The 22,549-nt window shown below is 38.0% G+C and overlaps 1 protein-coding gene across 7 annotated transcripts in view; it reads right to left on the reverse strand.

The window, feature by feature from the left end:
• Window positions 1–22,549, reverse strand: part of arhgef28a (Rho guanine nucleotide exchange factor (GEF) 28a) — a 108,676-nt gene that overhangs the window by 64,659 nt on the left and 21,468 nt on the right. For 2 of the 7 annotated variants that reach the window (XM_062056965.1, XM_062056963.1), the window contains exons 4-9: window positions 16,010–16,062; window positions 15,876–15,942; window positions 6,226–6,323; window positions 4,247–4,407; window positions 3,956–4,170; window positions 3,745–3,831 (exon numbers count right to left, since the gene is read on the reverse strand). In XM_062056965.1, the coding sequence (XP_061912949.1) occupies window positions 3,745–3,831; window positions 3,956–4,170; window positions 4,247–4,407; window positions 6,226–6,323; window positions 15,876–15,942; window positions 16,010–16,062 (681 nt within the window). Of the gene's footprint in view, window positions 1–3,744; window positions 3,832–3,955; window positions 4,171–4,246; window positions 4,408–6,225; window positions 6,324–15,875; window positions 15,943–16,009; window positions 16,063–22,549 lie in introns of those variants that run through there. The other 5 variants (XM_062056966.1, XM_062056964.1, XM_062056970.1 and 2 more) reach the window with 3 other exon arrangements.

A 22,549-nucleotide genomic window follows, 5' to 3' on the forward strand; every position in this document is an offset into this window, starting at 1 on the left:
GAAGGAAAAGCACTGTACATTTCAAAGAAGATAACTTTAAACTAGTCTTAACTTTAAAGAAATACACTCTATACATTGCTAATGTGGTAAATGACTATTCCAGCTGCAAATGTCTGTTTTTTGGTGCAATATCTACATAGGTGTATAGAGGCCCATTTCCAGCAACTATCACTCCAGTGTTCTAATGGTACAATGTGTTTGCTCATTGGCTCAGAAGGCTAATTGATGATTAGAAAACCCTTGTGCAATCATGTTCACACATCTGAAAACAGTTTAGCTTGTTACAGAAGCTACAAAACTGACCTTCCTTTGAGCAGATTGAGTTTTTGTGGGGTCAATTAAACGCTCAAAATGGCCAGAAAAAGAGAACTTTCATCTGAAACTCGACAGTCTATTCTTGTTCTTAGAAATGAAGGCTATTCCACAAAATTGTTTGAGTGACCCCAAACTTTTGAACGGTAGTGTATACTATACACAAAGTCGGCCACAACATTAGGTACATCTACACAACCTAAGGCCCTGCATCCAAAGATGTTTCACTTTCACAACAATGCTGCTATATTGATACCCGTATAATTTACTGCAAAGCAAGAAAAAAATGTGCCTATTTAAAAAAAAAATTAATTTAAATAATATATCAATAAATACTGCGTAGGTGAGGCTAGGGATGGGTATTGAACTGATACGGTACCGATTCCCGGTATCTGGGAATCAATACCGGTACCAATTCTCTGTACTTTTGTGTTGATAAATATTACATGTTTTCGATAATAAAAACAATTTTTTTTATTGCAACATTTAAAAATGAGACGATGATGTTGTTTAATAGAGATGTCCGATAATGGCTTTTTTGCCGACGTCCGATATTCCAATATTGTCCAACTCTTAATTACCGATTCCGATATCAACCAATACCAATATATACAGTCGTGGAATTAACACATTATTATGCCCAATTTTGTTGTGATGCCCCGCTGGATGCATTAAACAATGTAACAAGGTTTTCCAAAATAAATCAACTCAAGTTATGGAAAAAAATGCCAACATGGCACTGCCATATTTATTATTGAAGTCACAAAGTGCATTATTTTTTTTTAACATGCCTCAAAACAGCAGCTTGGAATTTGAGACAAGCTCTCCCTGAGAGAGCATGAGGAGGTGGGCGGGGGTGTATATTGTAGCGTCCCGGAAGAGTTAGTGCTGCAAGGGGTTCTGGGTATTTGTTCTGTTGTGTTTATGTTGTGTTACGGTGTGGATGTTCTCCCGAAATGTGTTTGTCATTCTTGTTTGGTGTGGGTTCACAGTGCGGCGCATATTTGTATCAGTGTTAAAGTTGTTTACACGGCTACCCTCAGTGTGACCTGTATGGCTGTTGACCAAGTATGCCTTGCATTCACTTGTGTGTGTGAAAAGTCGTAGATATTATGTGATTGGGCCGGCACGCAAAGGCAGTGCCTTTAAAGTTTATTGGCACTCTGTACTTCTCCCTACCTCCGTGTACCACTCCGTACAGCGGCGTTTTAAAAAGTCATAAATTTTACTTTTTGAAACCGATACTGATCATTTCCGATATTACATTTTAAAGCATTTATCGGCCGATAATATCGGCAGTCCGATATTATCGGACATCTCTATTGTTTAATGATCACCTTTCTGAGTTTCAGTTACAGTTGCAAGTCTGGGACGTTAGATGGCAGTAGTGTATAGTTTAGTGTTTGCTAAATCTAGTCTTTTGTTGCGTCTAAAAAAGTGCTAATACTGTAAGTATTGTACTTATTACGCACCAGACGTTTGATTGTAACGTGCATCTTAGTTGTAGTTTTCATTGGCAAATTCGGAGGTGTTGAAATCGACTTGAATCCTTTCATACAGAAAAATACAATTTAAAACACTCAACAATTTGCAATAAATTCAGACTGATCAGCAACATTAACTCAAAAGCACAACATATAAAAAAATTTGAGTTGATTTTTATTTATTTTTGTCACTAAAATTAAGTAGTCAGGATTAATGGCGACACTCAGCACATTTTGCAGTGCTCAGCTTTTCGAAGCTGATAAAGTGTGTCCCCCGGGGTCACACGCGTCATAGCATCGCATCGCCACCCCCCGTGGGGGCCCCCGCTGTTAAAGAGGAACAGCATCATTTGCTGCTATCATCCTGCATCAATATTAGTATCGGCCAATAGTCAAGGCTGCAATACATTGGAAAACGCACAATTTATTTACAGCCCTTTGAGACACTTGTGATTTAGGGCTATATAAATAAACATTGATTGATTGATTTATTTTTATATATATATTTCTAAATTCTAGTCAAAATAGCTAAACAAACTTGATACAAGTCACCGTCCCCTGAATAGTAATTTTTCAGTGAGACATAACTTGTTTTTAGGCAATAGATCATCTGAGGAAAAAACACCACTTTTGGGTGTTTTTATAGTTTGTTATAAGACACAAAACTTCACAATAATAGTAGGTACACTACCGTTCAAAAGTTTGGGGTCACCCAAACAATTTTGTGGAATAGCCTTCATTTCTAAGAACAAGAATAGACTGTCGAGTTTCAGATGAAAGTTCTCTTTTTCTGGCCATTTTGAGCGTTTAATTGACCCCACAAATGTGATGCTCCAGAAACTCAATCTGCTCAAAGGAAGGTCAGTTTTGTAGCTTCTGTAACGAGCTAAACTGTTTTCAGATGTGTGAACATGATTGCGCAAGGGTTTTCTAATAATCAATTAGCCTTCTGAGCCAATGAGCAAACACATTGTACCATTAGAACACTGGAGTGATAGTTGCTGGATAGTTGCTCTATACACCTATGTAGATATTGCACCAAAAACCAGAAATTTGCAGCTAGAATAGTCATTTACCACATTAGCAATGTATAGAGTGTATTTCTTTAAAGTTAAGACTAGTTTAAAGTTATCTTCATTGAAAAGTACAGTGCTTTTCCTTCAAAAATAAGGACATTTCAATGTGACCCCAAACTTTTGAACGGTAGTGTATAGCTAATAGGGGTGTCAAAAAAATAGATTTTCGAATTAATTGCGATTCTTATTTGTAACGATTCTTAATCCATAAAAAAAATATATATATATTAAAAAAATAAAAAAATATAATATATATATATATATGTACATATACACATGTATGTACATATATACTTAAACATATATATATACTTAAACATATATATATATATATATATATATATATATGTTTTTACATATATACTGTTCATGTATATACATATATACTTATACATATATACATATTTGATTTATTTTAGCAATGTAAATATTGAATAAGATTAAAATCAAAAGTATGATTTGGGCCTGCAAAGTCAAAATGGTTAGAAATCAGCTAAAAAATATGTTTCTCAGCTGTGCTCTTTTTGGGCCGCAGTGGTATTTAGTTGTAATACACTTTTAGTTTTGTTCAATTATGTATCTTGGGTGTGCAAAATAACTATTTTACTATTATTAAAACATACATTTTTAAGATTCGGACCAAATACGAGGACTAAAGCTGAGCACCGTGGCGGCCAGTGTGGGCAAGTCAAGTTACATTCCTGTCAGGGTCAGAGCAGGAAGGTGCTAGGAACACGTTTGTGGTAAAAATGTCATTTAAAGCGCCCTGTCACTGACACATTCAAGTCACACACGCACAAAAAAAAAGCTCCGACGCGGACATGCTAGCAAAGCAGAGCCTGGCGTGGCTCCGAGGGCGGTCCGGTACTTACTAGCAGGGTGCAGCAGGGACAGAGACTTAGACAGAGAGAGGGCCTGAAGGAGAGATCGACTGTGGCTGACGCCGTGAGATGGCACATCTACAGGACAGGACACGCACCGCACACACACATCAATCGCACACACTCGCCTGAGCGCTCTTAGAAGGTGGGTTAGTTTGTAAAAAGTTGGCCTGAAGGGAGAAAAGAGTGATGAGGTACTGACCCGCGCTGCAAGCGTGTCCATCCTGGACGAAGCGAGAAGGACGCAGGCCGACTTTGGAGTATGAATAGGAGCGCAGCCGGACGTTTGTTACTTTGGAGGCGGGGTCAGGCGCCGAGGAGGCGGAGAGGCTGCGAGTGCAACCAAGGTCGGGGGCGGGGCTAGTTCTCTCTGCGCCGTCGTCCTCGCTGTCCAGCTCCAGGGACACGTGGCTGGGACTGCGGCGACACAGCCGGCCGGGCGTTAGCGCAAAGACAAGCTTGGTCGCCGCTGATTGGACAGAGCGTTATAGACCTGAGGATGGAGGCGTCCATGAGAGGGTCCATGGCGAGCGGCGGTGGCGGCGTATCCGTGGCAACCAGGAGGTCATCCGCGTCCGAAACGGCGGCGGCGTCGGTCTCGGTGCTGTCACTCGTCACGCCGCTGATGCCGCACTCAGGGTCCACATCGCCGACCTGGGCCAAAGTCAAATCAGGTGAAAATCAAGGAAACAGAAGTGATCCGTTCCAGGGTCAAACTCCCTCTATCTTAAAACCTCTAAAGGGTTAGTGGCCACATGCGTGGACAGCAACATTTAGCTCTTATTTACAACATTGTGTACACTACTGAATTGGGGTCTTTATGGCCGCTTATGTGGACACTTATACTGCCATCTGGTGGTGTCAGAAGAGTATAACATACAATGGAATTTGAAAAAAAAAGTGTAAAAATAAGAATCAGCATGTCACTAAACATGAAGTACACGTTTGTGTACTTATGGACCAAGTACATCATATAAAAAGATGATTTTTAGTTTTTATTCTAATTAGGTTCCAATAAGCCCAAATAGCAAAGAGAAATAAAAAAAAGCATGTAAACAAACAGCTTGAGCCTTAAAGGCCTACTAAAACCCACTACTACCGACCATGCAGTCTGATAGTTTATATATAAATGATGAAATCTTAACATTGCAACACATGCCAATACGGCCGGGTTTACTTATAAAGTGCAATTTTAAATTTCCTGCAAAACTTCCAGTTGAAAACGTCTATGTATGATGACGTATGCGCGTGACGTCAATCGTTGAAACGGAAGTATTCGGACACCATTGTATCCCAATACAAAAAGCTCTGTTTTCATTGCAAAATTCCACAGTATTCTGGACATCTGTGTTGGTGAATCTTTTGCAATTTGTTTAATGAACAATGAAGACTGCAAAGAAGAAAGCTGTAGGTGGGATCGGTGTATTAGCGGCTGGCTGCAGCAACACAACCAGGAGGACTTTGAGATGGATAGCAGACGCGCTATCCGACGCTAGCCGCCGACCGCACGGATGATCGGGTGAAGTCCTTCGTCGCTCCGTCGATCGCTGGAACGCAGGTGAGCACGGGTGTTGATGAGCAGATGAGGGCTGGCTGGCGTAGGTGGATAGCTAATGTTTTTAGCATAGCTCTGTGAGGTCCCATAGCTAAGTTAGCTTCAATGGCGTCGTTAGCAACAGCATTGTTAAGCTTTGCCAGGCTGGAAAGCATTAACCGTGTAGTTACAGGTCCCTGGTTTAATAGTATTGTTGATTTTCTGTCTATCCTTCCAGTCAGGGGTTTATTTATTTTGTTTCTATCTGCATTTAAGCCCGATGCTATCACGTTAGCTCCGTAGCTAAAGTGCTTCGCCGATGTATTGTCGTGGAGATAAAAGTCACTGTGAATGTCCATTTCACGTTCTCGACTCTCATTTTCAAGAGGATATAGTATCCGAGGTGGTTTAAAATACAAATCTGTGATCCACAATAGAAAAAGGAGAGAGTGTGGAATCCAATGAGCCCTTTTACCTAAGTTACGGTCAGAGCGAAAAAAGATACGTCCTGCACTGCACTCTAGTCCTTCACTCTCACGTTCCTCATCCACAAATCTTTCATCCTCGCTCAAATTAATGGGGTAATCGTCGCTTTCTCGGTCCGAATCGCTCTCGCTGCTGGTGTAAACAATGGGGAAATGTGAGGAGCCCTTCAACCTGTGACGTCACGCTACTTCCGGTACAGGCAAGGCTTTTTTATCAGCGACCAAAACTTTATCGTCAATGTTCTCTACTAAATCCTTTCAGCAAAAATATGGCAATATCGTGAAATGATCAAGTATGACACATAGAATGGATCTGCTATCCCCGTTTAAATAAAAACATTTCAATTCAGTAGGCCTTTAAGAGGTTAAAACCGCCAGTGTTTCAAGTCACGTTTTACCATCCTTAACTGTCATAAAGTTTCAAATAAAAGTTACTTTTTGATGGTAGCTAACCTGTGTCACGTCGCTGCTGCAGCCGTTCATGGAAGGTGGAGGCACCGTTGCATTCTGGGAGAACTGGACACCCTGGGACTGCATGTGAGCCCGGTTTACTGGAATAAAAAAAAAAATCACAGACTTTGAAAACGTGCAGTTGTTTTAACAAAAACGTATGAGTGTTACCTTTAAAACACAGTAAACAGAGTCAAGGTATCGCAAAATAAGAAGCCTTAGCAAGTTAGTTAGTAAAAACACAAAATATAGCTTGACTTTGTGGTCAAGTAACACAACCAACCGAAATATGAAACTTTCCAGTTAGGTTAACACAGTAAACACTAGAAATGTGCGTGTTTTGTGTTGTTTAAACCTTGAATCAGCTCGTAGCAACTTAGCCTTACATAGGTACTTACCTACAGTACATAAATATATACATACGCTCCCACATACATACACAAATACAGTACATACATACACAAATACAGTACATACATACACATGCACATTCACTGTACAAACATACATATACCTATACTGTACATACACAAGTACATATGCATACATACACTCATGCATATAATCACCTTTCTTCAAACATATATTAACGTTGTTCCCCTAGGGCAGTGTTACCCAACCTTTTTTGAGCCAAGGCACATTTTTTTCATTGAAAAAATACGGAGGCACACCACCAGCAGAAAACATACAAAAATAAAACTCAGTAGCCGATGTTGACAGTAAAAAGTTGTTCTCGCAATTGTTGGATATGACTTTAAACCATAACCAGGCATGCATCAATGTAGCTCTTGTCTCAAAGTAGGTGTACTGTCACGACCTGTCACATCACGCCGTGACTTATTTTGAGTTTTTTGGTGTCATCCTGTGTGTTGTGTTTTAGTTCTTGTCTTGCGCTCCTATTTTGGTGGCTTTCTTCCTTTTTTTGGTATTTCCCTGTAGCAGCTTCATGTCTTCCTTTGAGCGATATTTCCCGCATCTACTTTGTTTTGGCAATCAAGAATATTTCAGTAGTTTTTATCCTTCTTTGTGGGGACATTGTTGATTGTCATGTCATGTTCGGATGTACTTTGTGGACGCCGTCTTTGCTCCACAGTAAGTCTTTGCTGTTGTCCAGCATTCTGTTTTTTTTCCTTTGTAGCCAGTTCAGTTTTAGTTTTGTTCTGCATAGCTTCAATGCCTTTTCTTAGGGCACTCACCTTTTGTTTATTTTTAGTTTAAGCATTAGACACCTTTTTACCTGCACACTGCCTCCCGCTGTTTCAGACATCTACAAAGCAATTAGCTACCGGCTGCCACCTACTGATATGAAAGAGTATTACACGGTTACTCTGCCGAGCTCTAGACAGCACCGACACTCAACAACAACACATAATTTGCAGACTATAATTACTGGTTTGCAAAAAATATTTTTAACCCAAATAAGTGAAATTAGAAAATCTTCCACGGCACACCAGACTGTATCTCTAGTGTGCCGTGACACAGTGGTTAAAAAACAATGCCCTAGGGGAAACTGGCTAAGACACGCCACACTGATAAAGCTTGACTTATTATTACTATAACAATCTACAAGGTTAATACAGTTTGCTTCTCTTTCTTCCCCTCCATGTATCTGCTTTCTTTTGTAAGTCAAGATATCATTACATATACCGTATTTTCCGGACCATAGGGTGCACCGCATTAATAGGCGCACTGCCGATGAATGGTCTATTTTTGATCTTTTTTCATATATTAAGCGCACCGGATTATAAGGCGCATTAAAGGAGTCATATTATTATTTTTTTCTAAATGTAAAACAATTCCTTGTGGTCTACATAACATGTAATGGTGGTTCCTTGGTGAAAATGTTGCATTGATGATGTTTTACAGATCATCTTCAAGCCGCTTTCTGACAGTCGCTTCCGGATGCGCCGTTTTGTGGGCGGTCTTATTTACGTGGCTCACCTTCGGCAGCGTCTTCTCCCCGTCATCTTTGTTGTAGCGGTGTAGCGTGCAAGGACGGGAGTGGAAGAAGTGTCAAAAGATGGAGCTAACTGTTTTAATGACATTCAGACTTTACTTCAATCAATAACGTAGCAGCATCTCCTCATCCGGAAACAACAACACACAGGAAATGTGTCCCGTGAAAAACCGTCCGACCGGAACTCTCTAAAACTAAAGTTCCTTGGGTGAATAATGTAAACTCACTACACCGGTATGTTTTATCGCTTTCATGACGAGTTTACTGACAGATATAAGTAAGAACTTTACACTACTTTATATTTGAAATGGCAACAGCGGAGGATGAATGTCACATAACAAGAAGTTCGAGAAAAAGAAGAAGCTTATTGACTACTCAGGACTTATGCAGATCCCAAATAAAGATCAGCAGGTACCAGAAGGTAAGAAAAGTTGCTTTTGCATAATATTGCGAAACAAAACGGCAGATAATATGTCTTATCTTATACACACACCATAATAATACTCCTATGTTTATTACGCCGACAATCTATCAAGCGGTGCGGCTTCATAGCTTACCAAAGTCGTACTAAAACTTTTTGATAGATTTTTAAACACCGTGTGTAATGTTCTATATTTTCAATGGAACTTATAAAATGTTGGTGTTGTTTACTTGAGTCATATTGTCGTCATAGTGCAGTCTACACATATCTCTTATGTTTGACTGCCATCTACTGTTCACACTTATCATTACACCATGTACCAAATAAAATAGCTTCGAGGTGGGTGAGCTCAACCAAACTTTTTTATTACATTAAGCGCACCGGCTTATAAGGCGCACTGTCGAGTTTTGACAAAAAATTGTCTTTTAAGTGCGCCTTATAGTCCGGAAAATATGGTATGTATCGCTGCATTTGAAACAATTGTATCGTTGATAATAGAGGTAATTATTGTTATTATTCATTATCAATAGTGTTATTTCTATTGGTATTTGTATTGCTCCATTTGCAGTGATTTAATGTTCATTGTCATGTCTGTGTTATTTACTTCACTAACTGCTTCTCTGCTATCACTTTTACTATCATATTTGTACATATCCTATTTGCTGATGTTGTTCTGTTGTTGTCTTTGTCTTATCCCCCTCTTGTCCCTGCAATTTCCCCCTCCGTCTTCCTTTTTTTCTTCTTTCTATCTCCTCCTGCTCCGGTTCGGCTGCACCAAACATTAATATAAATCCATTTAATGAAGTTAAATATGAATAAGGCAACAAGAGAAGTATTCCTCACTCAGGTTTGAATACAAAGTCTCCCTACTAACCCACCAGTGCCTCCATGGAAATGACCCCCTCTACCTCAAAGAACTACTCACCCCCAAATCCTCCACTCGATACCTCCGCTCCAGACAGGCTAACCTCCTCCAACCTCCGAGGACAAAGCTACGAACAATGGGAGACCGGGCTTTCTGCTCCGCCGCTCCCAGTCTGTGGAACGCTCTCCCTGACCACCTGAGGGCACCACAGACTGTGGATGCTTTTAAAAAAGGCTTAAAAACCCTTCTTTTTAAAAAAGCCTTTTTTTAGATATATGCATACTAATTCTAGCTATTTGGCTGTTCTAGTTTTGTTTTGTTTTATTATCTTTTTATTTTTTCTAATACACTGTAGCACTTTAAGGTTGTTTACTCAATGTAAAGTGCTTTTACAAATAAAATCTATTATTATTATTATTATTCTCTTTTGTAAAGTAAATCTGTACAGCAGATATGGGCATCTACATCAACTATAGGATTTGCCACAGTGGCTCGACAGGCCAAAAATAAAAAATACAAAGAAAAATGACGCTGTATAAAGCTTACAACACTTTCAGAAGTTAACACCCTCTAGCCAGCCACGTAAGGTCAACAAACAGTCACTTTAAACACTTAAAACTTCTCCATCTTGAATTTAAAACCTCAGCTTGTAACAGTTTAGCATGTCAAAAACACAGGAAACAGCTGGCATACAGGTATAATGGAAGCTATCATATCATACCCAAAAATGTAAACCAACTTGGATAAAAGGTCCCACATCCTTGCTGAACGTGAAGCCTCAGCTTGTAGAATTTTAGGGTAGCATGTCATAAACACAGGAAACAGCTAGCCTTTGTCGCAATTAGGTAACAGTCATCCAAAGGAAAACACTTCGGATAATAACCAGTTAACACACCACAAAGAGGTGGAAAATGTTTGATTTTGACGAATACATTTTTACAACCATCTTGAATTTGAAGAGCTTGTAGAATTTTAGCATAGCATGTGATAAACACAGGAAACAGTTAGCCTTTGTCGCAATTAGGTAACAGCCATCCAAAGGAAAACACTTCGGATAATAACCAGTTAACACACCACAAAGAGCTGGAACATTTTAAAATTTTGACGAATACATTTTTACAACCATCTTGAATTTGAAGCATTAGCTTGTAGAATTTTAGCGTAGCATGTCATAAACACAGGAAACGGCAAGGCTTTGTCGCAAGGTAACAACCATCCAAGGAAAACATTTAAGGTAAGAGCCAATTAACGCACCGCAAAATCTGGAAAATGTTAGAATTTGACACATTGTGACAACCATCTTAAATTTGAAGAATTAGCTTGAAGAATTTTTTGCATAGCATGTCAAAAACACAAACATAAGAGTCAATTAACACACTAAAAAAGCTGAAAACTTCTAGCTTTTGACTCAAGGTGTCACATCCATCTTGAATTTGAAGAATTAGCTTGCGTATTTAGCGTAGCATGTCATAAACCCAGGAAAAAGCTAGGCTTTGTCAAAAGATAACCATTCAGATGAAAACGCTTCAAATAACAGCCAATTAACACACCGCAAGGAGTTAAAAATGTGTACATTTTAACAAATACATTTTGATAACCATCTTATAATTGATGAATCAGCTAGTACAATTTTAGCGTAGCATGTCATAAACACAGGAAAAAGCTAGGCTTTGTCGAAAGGTCCCACAACCATGCAAAGGAAAACGTTTCCGATAACAGCCAATTAACACAACACAAAAGCTGAAAAAATCTAAATTTTTGACTGAAGGTGTCACATCCATCTTGAATTTGAAGAATTAGCTTGTAAAATTTTAGCGTAGCATGTCATAAACAGGAAAAAGCTAGGCGTCGTCGAAAGGTAACGCAACCAACCAAAGGAAAATGTTTCAGATAAGAGACAATTAACACACCACAATATCTGGAAAATGTTACATTTTGACAAACTGTGACAACCATCTTGAATTTGAAGCATTAGCTTGTAGAATTTTAACATAGCATGTCATAAACACAGGAAAAAGCTAGGCTTTGTCAAAAGGTAACGCAACCATCCAAAGGAAAATGTTTTAGATAAGAGGCAATTAACACACCACAAAATCTGGAAAATTTTACATTGACAAATTGTGACATTTGAAGCTTTAGTTTGTAGAATTTTAGCGTAGCATGTCATAAACACAGGAAACCGCTAGGCTTTGTCACAAGGTAGCACAACCATCCAAAGGAAAATGTTTCAGATAAGAGGCAATTAACACACCACAAAATCTGGAAAATGTTACATTTTGACAAATTGTGACAATCATCTTGAATTTGAAGCACTAGCTTGTAGAATTTTAGCATAGCATGTCATAAACACAGGAAACCGCTAGGCTTTGTCACAAGGTAGCACAACCATCCAAAGGAAAATGTTTCAGATAAGAGGCAATTAACACACCACAAAATCTGGAAAATGTTACATTTTGACAAATTGTGACAATCATCTTGAATTTGAAGCATTAGCTTGTAGAATTTTAGCATAGCATGTCATAAACACAGGAAATAGCTAGGCTTTGTCACAAATTAACAGCCTTTCAATGAAAACGCTTCAGGTAGCAGCCAGTTAACACACCACAAAGTGCTGAAAATTTTTTGATTTCACATAAAGACTTTTGACAACCGTCTTGAAATTGATGAATCAGCGTGTAGAATTTTAGCGTAGCATATCATAAACAGGAAAAAGTTCGGCTTTGTCACATGGTAACACAACCATCCGAAGGAAAATGTTTCAGTTAAGAGACCACAAAATCTGGAAAATGTTATATTTTGACACATTGTGACAACCTTCTTGAATTTGAAGCATTAGCTTGTCATAAACACAGGAAAAAGCTAGGCTTTGTCACAAGATAACACAGCCATCCAAAGGAAAATGTTTCAGATAAGAGGCAATTAACACACCACAAAATCTGGAAAATGTTATATTTTGACACATTGTGAAAACCTTCTTGAATTTCAAGCATTAGCTTGTAGAATTTTAGCGTAGCATGTCATAAACATAGGAAACAGCTAGGCTTTGTCACAAATTAACAGCCTTTCAATGAAAACGCTTCAGGTAGCAGCCAGTTAACACACCACAAAGTGCTGAAAAATGTTAAGATTTCACCTAAAGACTTTTGACAACCGTTTTGAAATTGATGAATCAGCCTGTAGAATTTTAGCGTAGCATATCATAAACAGGAAAAAGTTCGGCTTTGTCACAAGGTAACACAACCATCCAAAGGAAAATGTTTCAGATAAGAGACAATTAACACACCACAAAATCTGGAAAATGTTATATTTTGACACATTGTGAAAACCTTCTTGAATTTTAAGCATTAGCATGTAGAATTTTAGCGTAGCATGTCATAAACATAGGAAACAGCTAGGCTTTGTCACAAATTAACAGCCTTTCAATGAAAACGCTTCAGGTAGCAGCCAGTTAACACACCACAAAGTGCTGAAAAATTTTAGATTCCACATAAAGACTTTTGACAACCGTCTTGAAATTGATGAATCAGCGTGTAGAATTTTAGCGTAGCATATCATAAACAGGAAAAAGTTCGGCTTTGTTGCAAGGTAACACAACCATCCAAAGGAAAATGTTTCAGATAACACCACAAAATCTGGAAAATGTTATATTTTGACACATTGTGACAACCTTCTTGAATTTGAAGCATTAGCTTGTAGAATTTTAGCATAGCATGTCATAAACACAGGAAATAGCTAGGCTTTGTCACAAGGTAACAGTCATTCTAATGAAAACGCTTCGGATAGCAGCCAGTTAACACACCACAAAGTGCTGAAAAATTTTTGATTTCACATAAAGACTTTTGACAACCGTCTGGAAATTGATGAATCAGCGTGTAGAATTTTAGCGTAGCATATCATAGAAAGGAAAAAGTTCGGCTTTGTCACAAGGTAACACAACCATCCAAAGGAAAATGTTTCAGATAAGAGACAATTAACACAACACAAAATCTGGAAAATGTTATATTTTGACACATTGTGAAAACCTTCTTGAATTTTAAGCATTAGCTTGTAGAATTTTAGCGTAGCATGTCATAAACATAGGAAACAGCTAGGCTTTGTCACAAATTAACAGCCTTTCAATGAAAACGCTTCAGGTAGCAGCCAGTTAAAGGCCTACTGAAACACACTACTACCGACCACGCAGTCGGATAGTTTATATATCAATGATGAAATCTTAACATTGCAACACATGCCAATACGGCCGGGTTAACTTATAAAGTGCAATTTTAAATTTCCCGGGAAATATCCGGCTGAAAACGTCTATGTATGATGACGTTTGCGCGTGACGTCACGGATTGTAGCAGACATTTTGAAACAGCACGGTGGCCAGCTTAAGTCGTCTGTTTTCATCGCAAAATTCCACAGTATTCTGGACATCTGTGTTGGTGAATCTTTTGCAATTTGTTTAATGAACAATGGAGACAGCAAAGAAGAAAGCTGTAGGTGGGATCGGTGTATTAGCGGCTGGCTACAGCAACACAACCAGGAGGACTTTGAGTTCGATAGCAGGCGCGCTATCCGACGCTAGCCGCCGACCGCACCGATGATCGTGGTGAAGTCCTTCGTCTCGCCGTCGATCGCTGGAACGCAGGTGAGCACGGGTGGTGATGAGCAGATGAGGGCTGGCGTAGGTGGAGAGCTAATGTTTTTAGCGTAGCTCTGTCAAGGTCCCGTAGCTAAGTTAGCTTCAGTGGCGTCGTTAGCAACAGCATTGCTAGGCTTCGCCAGGCGGGACAGCATTAACCGTGTGGTTACAGGTCCAGGGTTTGGTTCGGTGTCTCCTGATAGTAGAAGTAATAATAGTATTGTTGATCTTCTGTCTATCCTTCCAGTCAGGGGCTTATTTCTTCTGTTTCTATCTGCAGTTAAGCCCGATGCTATCACTAGGCTTTGTCACAAGGTAACAGCCATTCTAATAAAAACGTTTCAGATAATAGCCAATTAACACACTGCAAGGAGTTACAAATTCCTAACTCCGTAGCTAAAGTGCTTCGCCGATGTATTGTCGTGGAGATATAAGTCACTGTGAATGTCCATTTCGCGTTCTCGACTCTCATTTTCAAGAGGATATAGTATCCGAGGTGGTTTAAAATACAAATCCGTGATCCACAATAGAAAAAGGAGAGTGTGGAATCCAATGAGCCAGCTTGTACCTAAGTTACGGTCAGAGCGAAAAAAGATGCGTCCTGCACTGCACTCTAGTCCTTCACTCTTACGTTCCTCATCCACGAATCTTTCATCCTGGCTCAGATTAATGGGGTAATCGTCGCTTTCTCGGTCCGAATCGCTCTCGCTGCTGGTGTAAACAATGGGGAAGTGTGAGGAGCCTTTCAACCTGTCACGTCACGCTACTTCCGGTACAGGCAAGGCTTTTTTTTATCAGCGACCAAAAGTTGCGAACTTTATCGTCGATGTTCTCTACTAAATCCTTTCAGCAAACATATGGCAATATCGCGAAATGATCAAGTATGACACATAGAATGGATCTGCTATCCCCGTTTAAATAAAAAAAATCATTTCAGTAGGCCTTTAACACACCACAAAGTGCTGAAAAATTTGAAGATTTCACCCAAAGAATTTTGACAACCATCTTGAATTCGATGAATCAGCACGTATAATTTTAGCGTAGCATGTCAAACACAGGAAACAGCTCGGCTTTGACCACATGGATTATGTTTAGAGTAGAAAATGAGCTCCCTTGATGAGATGAACCACTTTCTGCTCTCATGAAGGGAAATCCTGGGCACCAGGAAGGCATTTCCTCTTTATTGTACCCACTCCTGCGCACACTCACGAACCGGTTGACCTGCAGTATTTGTACTCATCCCTGGCATGTCTGCGAGACACATGGTTAAAATCTCTCCGATCAGTCAACGTCCGACCACGTTTGACAGAATAATTTACTTTAGTGAGCCGCGCTAGTGAAGAACGCTCTAGACGTTTGAGACGCTTCCAGGCACAGATGAGGAATTTTAGCTTTAACGCGAGCTTGGGAAGAGCTATCAATTTTTTACAGGAAGAAATCTGAAAGACCGTAACCAAGGTGACGGCCCAAACATCCCTCCATCTCTCCACGGACAACTTTTACTGGTGCTTTTCCAGGACCAAAATGTCAACTCTGGCGAGAGCTCGTTAAAGCCAGTGCTCGACTTTTTGACTGACGGACGGAGGGGAGGACCGGGAACAAGTTGGACCCCATTCCTAAAAGGACTCATGCGTCATTGCCGGAACCAGACCTGCAACACGTCTTCAAAAATACATTTTGTTTCAATAAAGCTTCGTCCGACGGCACAAAGTATTGATTACCAATGTGACCGCATGTTGGTCGCAGATAGCCTCAATGGTAAAACAAGGACTTAAAAAGGACATACCACATGAAGACCAGGGCTGCTCTTCTTCTTCATCATCATCACAGATGACTGGATGCTCTTCAAAAACCTAAAACCACTTTTTTTTAAGTCAAGTTTCCTTAATAATAATAATACACAACAACACAACAACTCACCTGTGAAGTGTCCACCGGAACCGTCTCCTGCCCTGTCAGCTCCTCGCCAACTCCTGAGCGAAAAAAAACAAATATTTCACCCCAGAACGTGACTTACTCGCTAACCAACACACTCCTCCTCCTCCTGTCTTCTGTTTTTCGATCCAGAAAGGAAAAGAACACGTCCTCCCCCCACCGAGAGGGCTCGGAGGAGACGATTGGCGCAGTCCAGACAGAACGAAGGTCAATACGGAGGCACACTTCCTGCTCGGGCTCTTTTAGTCAATAGAGCCATCTGGCATCGCTATGGAAACTGAGAAGAGCGGCTCCAGGTGATGAAAAGATGACGGGTCACCGCGTGCTAAGATCTTGTAGTCATTTACTAAAGTCTACCTAAAATTGTTTTTTTTAGACTCGCACAATTTTGCAAACTTTGTGAAAACGTAGCAGTACTGCACTGCAAAAACTGAAATCTAAGTAAGATTAAATATCTCAAATAAGGGTGATATTTGCTTATTTTCTGTCTGATAAGATAATTCTTCTCACTAAGCAGATTTTATGTTAGAGTGTTTTACTTGTTTTAAGGGTTTTGGTCCTAAATGATCTTAGTAAGATACTACAGCTTGTTGCTGAGATTTGATGACCTATATTGAGTAAAACATGCTTGAAACTAGAATATCAACTCATGCAAAGCTGTGTCATCAACACTCACAAGTAGAGGTGTCCGATAATGGCTTTTTTGCCGATATCCCGATATTGTCCAACTCGTAATTACCGATTCCTACATCAACCAATACCGATATATACAGTAGTGGAATTAACACATTATTATGCCTAATTTTGTTGTGATGCCCCGCTGGATGCATTAAACAATGTAACAAGGTTTTCCAAAATAAATCACCTCAAGTTATGGAAAAAAATGCCAACATGGCACTGCCATATTTATTATTGAAGTCAGAAAGTGCTTTTTTTTTTTACATGCCTCAAAACAGCAGCTTGGAATTTGGGACATGCTCTCCCTGAGAGAGCATGAGTAGGTTGAGGTGGGCGGGGTTGGGGTGTATATTGTAGCGTCCCGGAAGAGTTAGTGCTGCAAGGGGTTCTGGGTATTTGTTCTGTTGTGTTTATGTTGCGTTACGGTGCGGATGTTCTCCCGAAATGTGTTTGCCATTCTTGTTTGGTGTGGGTTCACAGTGTGGCGCATATTTGTAACAGTGTTAAAGTTAAAGTTATTTATACGGCCACCCTCAGTGTGATCTGTATGGCTGTTGACCAAGTATGCTTGCATTCACTTGTGTGTGTGAAAAGCCGTAGATATTATGTGACTGGGCCGGCACGCAAAGGCAGCGCCTTTAAGGTTTATTGGCGCTCTGTACTTCTCCCTACGTCCGTGTACACAGCGGCGTTTTAAAAAGTCATACATTTTACTTTTTGAAACAGATACCGATAATTTACGATATTGCATTTTAAAGCATTTATCGGCCGTCCGATAATATCGGCCGTCCGATAATATCGGCAGTCCGATATTATCGGCAGTCCGATATTATCGGACATCCCTGCTCCCAAGTATAAAACTACTTTTTTAAAGTAATAATTTCTTACTTCAAGCATGAAAAAAAAAATCATGATGCCGAGCGCATATCATTATGTCAAGATAATGGCACTAGCATTTACTTAATTTAAGAATATTTTTCAACATATTGAGCAAAAAGCTCTCTTTTTTTTCTACCAAGAAAAGTGCACTTGTTATTAGTGAGAATATACTTATTTTAAGGTATTTTTGGGTTCATTGAGGTTAGCTAATTTTACTTTTTTTGGAAAGTCTTGACAAGCTGAATTTTCTTGTTCTATTGGCAGATAATTTTGCTTACCGGTAGTTCAAATAAAATACCCCTAATTTTAGTATTTTTTTTTCTTGTTTTTGAACACTGACTTTTTTGCATTGTGGATGCAAGAGAACTCCCTGTGTGAAGTTGTCCCCCTTTATGATTGCAAATATTAAAATAAATTAGCCAAAACAATTTGTTTGGGCTAAAAAAAAATGTTTGTTTGTGCCACTTAGGTGTTTAAGTTAATCTAAAACACATTTTCTGACTAGTGACACCCCACCTTGTCAATATCTCCCTAAACTTGTACCCATCGTTTAGCGTAAGATTTTTGTCTCACTATTATAGTTTTTTATGTTACTAACCTTTTATTATTAATAACCAGCCCCATGGCAAAAAAAAACTATAATAGTTAAAAAAAAATAACTTTTGCAGCTAAAACGTAGCACAAACGTTTGGGTCAAGTTTGGGAAGGTTTTGACATGGTTGGGGTACTGGTTGTTAATAACATAAAAACTACAAATGTAGCTCAAACAAAAGCGACAATTTTGCGGAGATTTTGACATACCGGTAGTTGGTGTACTGGTTATGAATCATAAAATGTTAACTTAAAAACTAAACATAAAAACTATAATATTTGCAAAAAAATAGCAGCACAAATGGAGCACAAACAAATGCGACAAGTTTGGGGAGATTCTAACATGGTTGGGGTACTGGTTATGAATCATAAAATGTTAATAACATAAAAACTCTAATAGTTACAAAAACATAGCAACACAAAACCAGCACAAATGTAGCACAAACCAAAGCGACAAGTTTAGGGAGATTTTGAGATGGTTGGGGTACTGGTTATGGATCATAAAATGTGAATAACATAAAAACTAAACAAACTCTATAATAGTTACAAAAAAATTGCAGCAAAAACAAGCACAAATTTAGCACAAAACAAATGCGACACGTTTGGGGGGATTTTGACAAGTTGTGGGAGCTGGTTATGAGTAATAACACGTTAACATAAAAACTAAACATAAAAACTATAATACAGAAAAAAAAATTGCAGCAAAAACCAGCACAAACAGATGCAATAAGTTTGTGGAGATTTTGACATGGTTAGGGTACTGGTTATAAATCATAAAATGTTAACATAAAAACTATAATAGTTACCAAAAAATAGCAGCACAAATGTAGCACAGACAAATGCGACAAGTTTGGGAAGATTTTGACAAGGTCGGGGTACTAATTATGAAACATAAAATGTTAACATAAAAACTAAACATAAAAACCATAATAGTTTTAAAAAAATAGCAGCACAGAACCAGCACAGAACCAGCACAAATGTAGCACAAACAAATGCGACAAGTTTGGGAAGATTATTGACAAGGTGCGGGGGCTGGTTATGAATAATAACACGTTGAAAACATAAAAACTAAACATAAAATGTATAATAGAGGAAAAAAATTGCAGCACAAACGTAGCACAAACAAATGTGACAAGTTAGGGGAGATTTTGACAAGGTGTGGGGGCTGCTTATGAATCATAAAACGTTACTAACATAGCAACTGAACATAATCATGTGTTAGAAAATGCAACACAAATGAATGCAACAATTTTGGGGACAAATTAAATAGCAGCCCAAACCAGCACAAATGTAGCACAAACCAATGCGACAAGTTTGGGAAAATGTTGACATGGCTGAGGTGCTGGTTATGAATAATAACACATTAAAACATACACATAATAAACTGTTAACATAAAAACTATAATAGCTGAACAAAAAAATTTTCCAGCACAAATGTAGCACAAACAAATGCGACAAGTTAGGGGAGATGTTGACAAGGTGTGGGGGCTGCTTATGAATTATAACACGTTAATAACATAACAACTGAACATAATTATGTGTTAAAAAAAACTACAGCACAAACAAATGCGACAAGTTTGGGGAGATTTTGACATGGTTGGGGTACTGGTTATGGATCATAAAATGTTAATAACATAAAAACTAAACAAACTCTACAATAGTTACAAAAAAATTGCAGCAAAAACAAGCACAAATTTAGCACAAATAAATGCGACACGTTTGGGGGGATTTTGACAAGTTGTGGGGGCTGGTTATGAGTAATAACACATTAATAACATAAAAACTAAACATAAAAACTATAATAGAGAAAAAAAAATTGCAGCAAAAACCAGCACAAACAGATGCGATAAGTTCGTGGAGATTTTGACATGGTTAGGGTACTGGTTATAAATCATAAAATGTTAACATAAAAACTATAATAGTTACAAAAAAATAGCAGCACAAATGTAGCACAAACAAATGCGACAAGTTTGGGAAGATTTTGACAAGGTCGGGGTACTAGTTATGAAACATAAAATGTTAACATAAAAACTAAACATAAAAACTATAATAGTTTAAAAAAATAGCAGCACAGAACCAACACAAATGTAGCACAAACGAATGCGACAACTTTGGGAAGATTATTGACAAGGTGCGGGGGCTGGTTATGAATAATAACACGTTGAAAACATAAAAACTAAACATAAAATGTATAATAGAGGAAAAAAATTGCAGCACAAACGTAGCACAAACAAATGTGACAAGTTAGGGGAGATTTTGACAAGGTGTGGGGGCTGCTTATGAATCATAAAACGTTACTAACATAGCAACTGAACATAATCATGTGTTAGAAAATGCAACACAAATGAATGCAACAATTTTGGGGAGAAATTAAATAGCAGCCCAAACCAGCACAAATGCAGCACAAACCAATGCGACAAGTTTGGGAAAATGTTGACATGGCTGAGGTGCTGGTTATGAATAATAACACATTAAAACATACACATAATAAACTGTTAACATAAAAACTATAATAGCTGAACAAAAAAATATCCCAGCACAAATGTAGCACAAACAAATGCGACAAGTTAGGGGAGATGTTGACAAGGTGTGGGGGCTGCTTATGAATCATAACACGTTAATAACATAACAACTGAACATAATTATGTGTTAAAAAAAACTACAGCACAAACAAATGAGACAAGTTTGGGGAGATTTTGACATGGTTGAGGTACTGGTTATGGATCATAAAATGTTATTGACATAAAAAGTAAACATAAAAACTAATAGTTACAAAAAAATAGCAGCACAAACCAGCACATATGTAGCACAAACAAATGTGATAAGTTAGGAGAGATTTTGACATGATTAGATTCGATTAGATAGTATTTTATTAATCCCCAAGGGGAAATTAGATTTGGTTGGGGTACTGGTTATGAATCATAATATGTTAACATAAAAACTAAACAAAGTCTATATTAGTTACAAAAAAATAGCAGCACAAATGTAGCACAAACAAAAGCGACAAGTTTGGGGAGATTTTGACATGGTTGGGGTACTGGTTATGAATCATAAAATGTTATTAACATAAAAACTAAACATAAAAACTATAATAGTTACAAAAAAATAGCAGCACCAGGGGAGCCTGGTTTTAAATAACAACACATCATTAACATAAAAACTATAATAACACGTTAATAACACAAAAACTGTAAAATGTTAACATAAAACTATAATAAATACACAAAAAATGTTGCATCACAAACCAGCACTAAGGTAGCGCAAACATTTGGGACAATTTTGGGGAGATTTTGACAAGGCGGGGGGGGGGTTTAAATAACATGTCAACAACACATTAATAACATAAAAACTATAATAACACGTTAATAACATAAAAACTATAAAATGTTAACATAAAAACTATAATAAATAGACAAAAAATGTTGCATCACAAACCAGCACAAAGGTAGCGCAAACATTTGGGACAAGTTTGGGGAGATTTTGACAAGGTGTGGAGCTGGTTATGAATAATAACACGTTAATAACATAAAAACTACAAAAATACATTAACATAGAACATCTGTCAATTTTTGAATACATTTTTTTTTTTTTTTTAAGTAAGGCATTATTTAGTTTCGCTAGTAATTTACATTTATCAAATGGGTTATGGTTATGGGTTATGGGTTATTTATCAAATGGGTTATAAAGAGTAATTCTGTTAGTAATGCATTTCCTTTTTTTTTGGTAACGTAACAAGTAACTAAAACAATTACTTTTTAAAAGTAATTTGTAGGACACTAGTGAAAATAAACCATTAAAACAATTTCGAAGGCGTTTAGGCTAACAGTTTTTGTAACCTGTAGCCTGTTTTGAAAAGGTTTATTTATCATTTATATACCAAAGAATAGGACTGTGAATCTTTGGGCACGGCTCGATTCGATTCAATTCGATTCTCGGGGGTAGCGATTTGATTCAGAATCGATTCTCGGTTCAAAACGATTCTCGATTCAAAATCAATACTTTTTGAATAACATTGGGTGTCAGTTCTATAATTAACTACATTCCTCCATAAAATAGACAAACAGCTCTGATAAATGTTTATATTACTAAAAATAAAACTGGTTTTGTTTAATAAATTGTATTCAAACATTTAATAAAGTCAAATACAACTAAGAAGTATCCCACACTTATATACGCATTGACATCAACAATACGATTTGCCTGAGCACAGATTGAAAAAAGTAAAAAAAAAAAAAAAATTGATTTAGATTAAGAATCGTTACAAGTAAAAATCACGATTCATTCGAAAATCAAATTTTTTTTTACACCTCTGCCAAATGTATCACAAGAACCGTGTTGAATCAGTCCATCTTAGATGAGCTCGGGCCCAGCGAAGCT

Source organism: Entelurus aequoreus, linkage group LG08, assembly GCF_033978785.1.
Source record: "Entelurus aequoreus isolate RoL-2023_Sb linkage group LG08, RoL_Eaeq_v1.1, whole genome shotgun sequence".
NCBI classification, from domain to species: Eukaryota; Metazoa; Chordata; class Actinopteri; order Syngnathiformes; family Syngnathidae; genus Entelurus; species Entelurus aequoreus.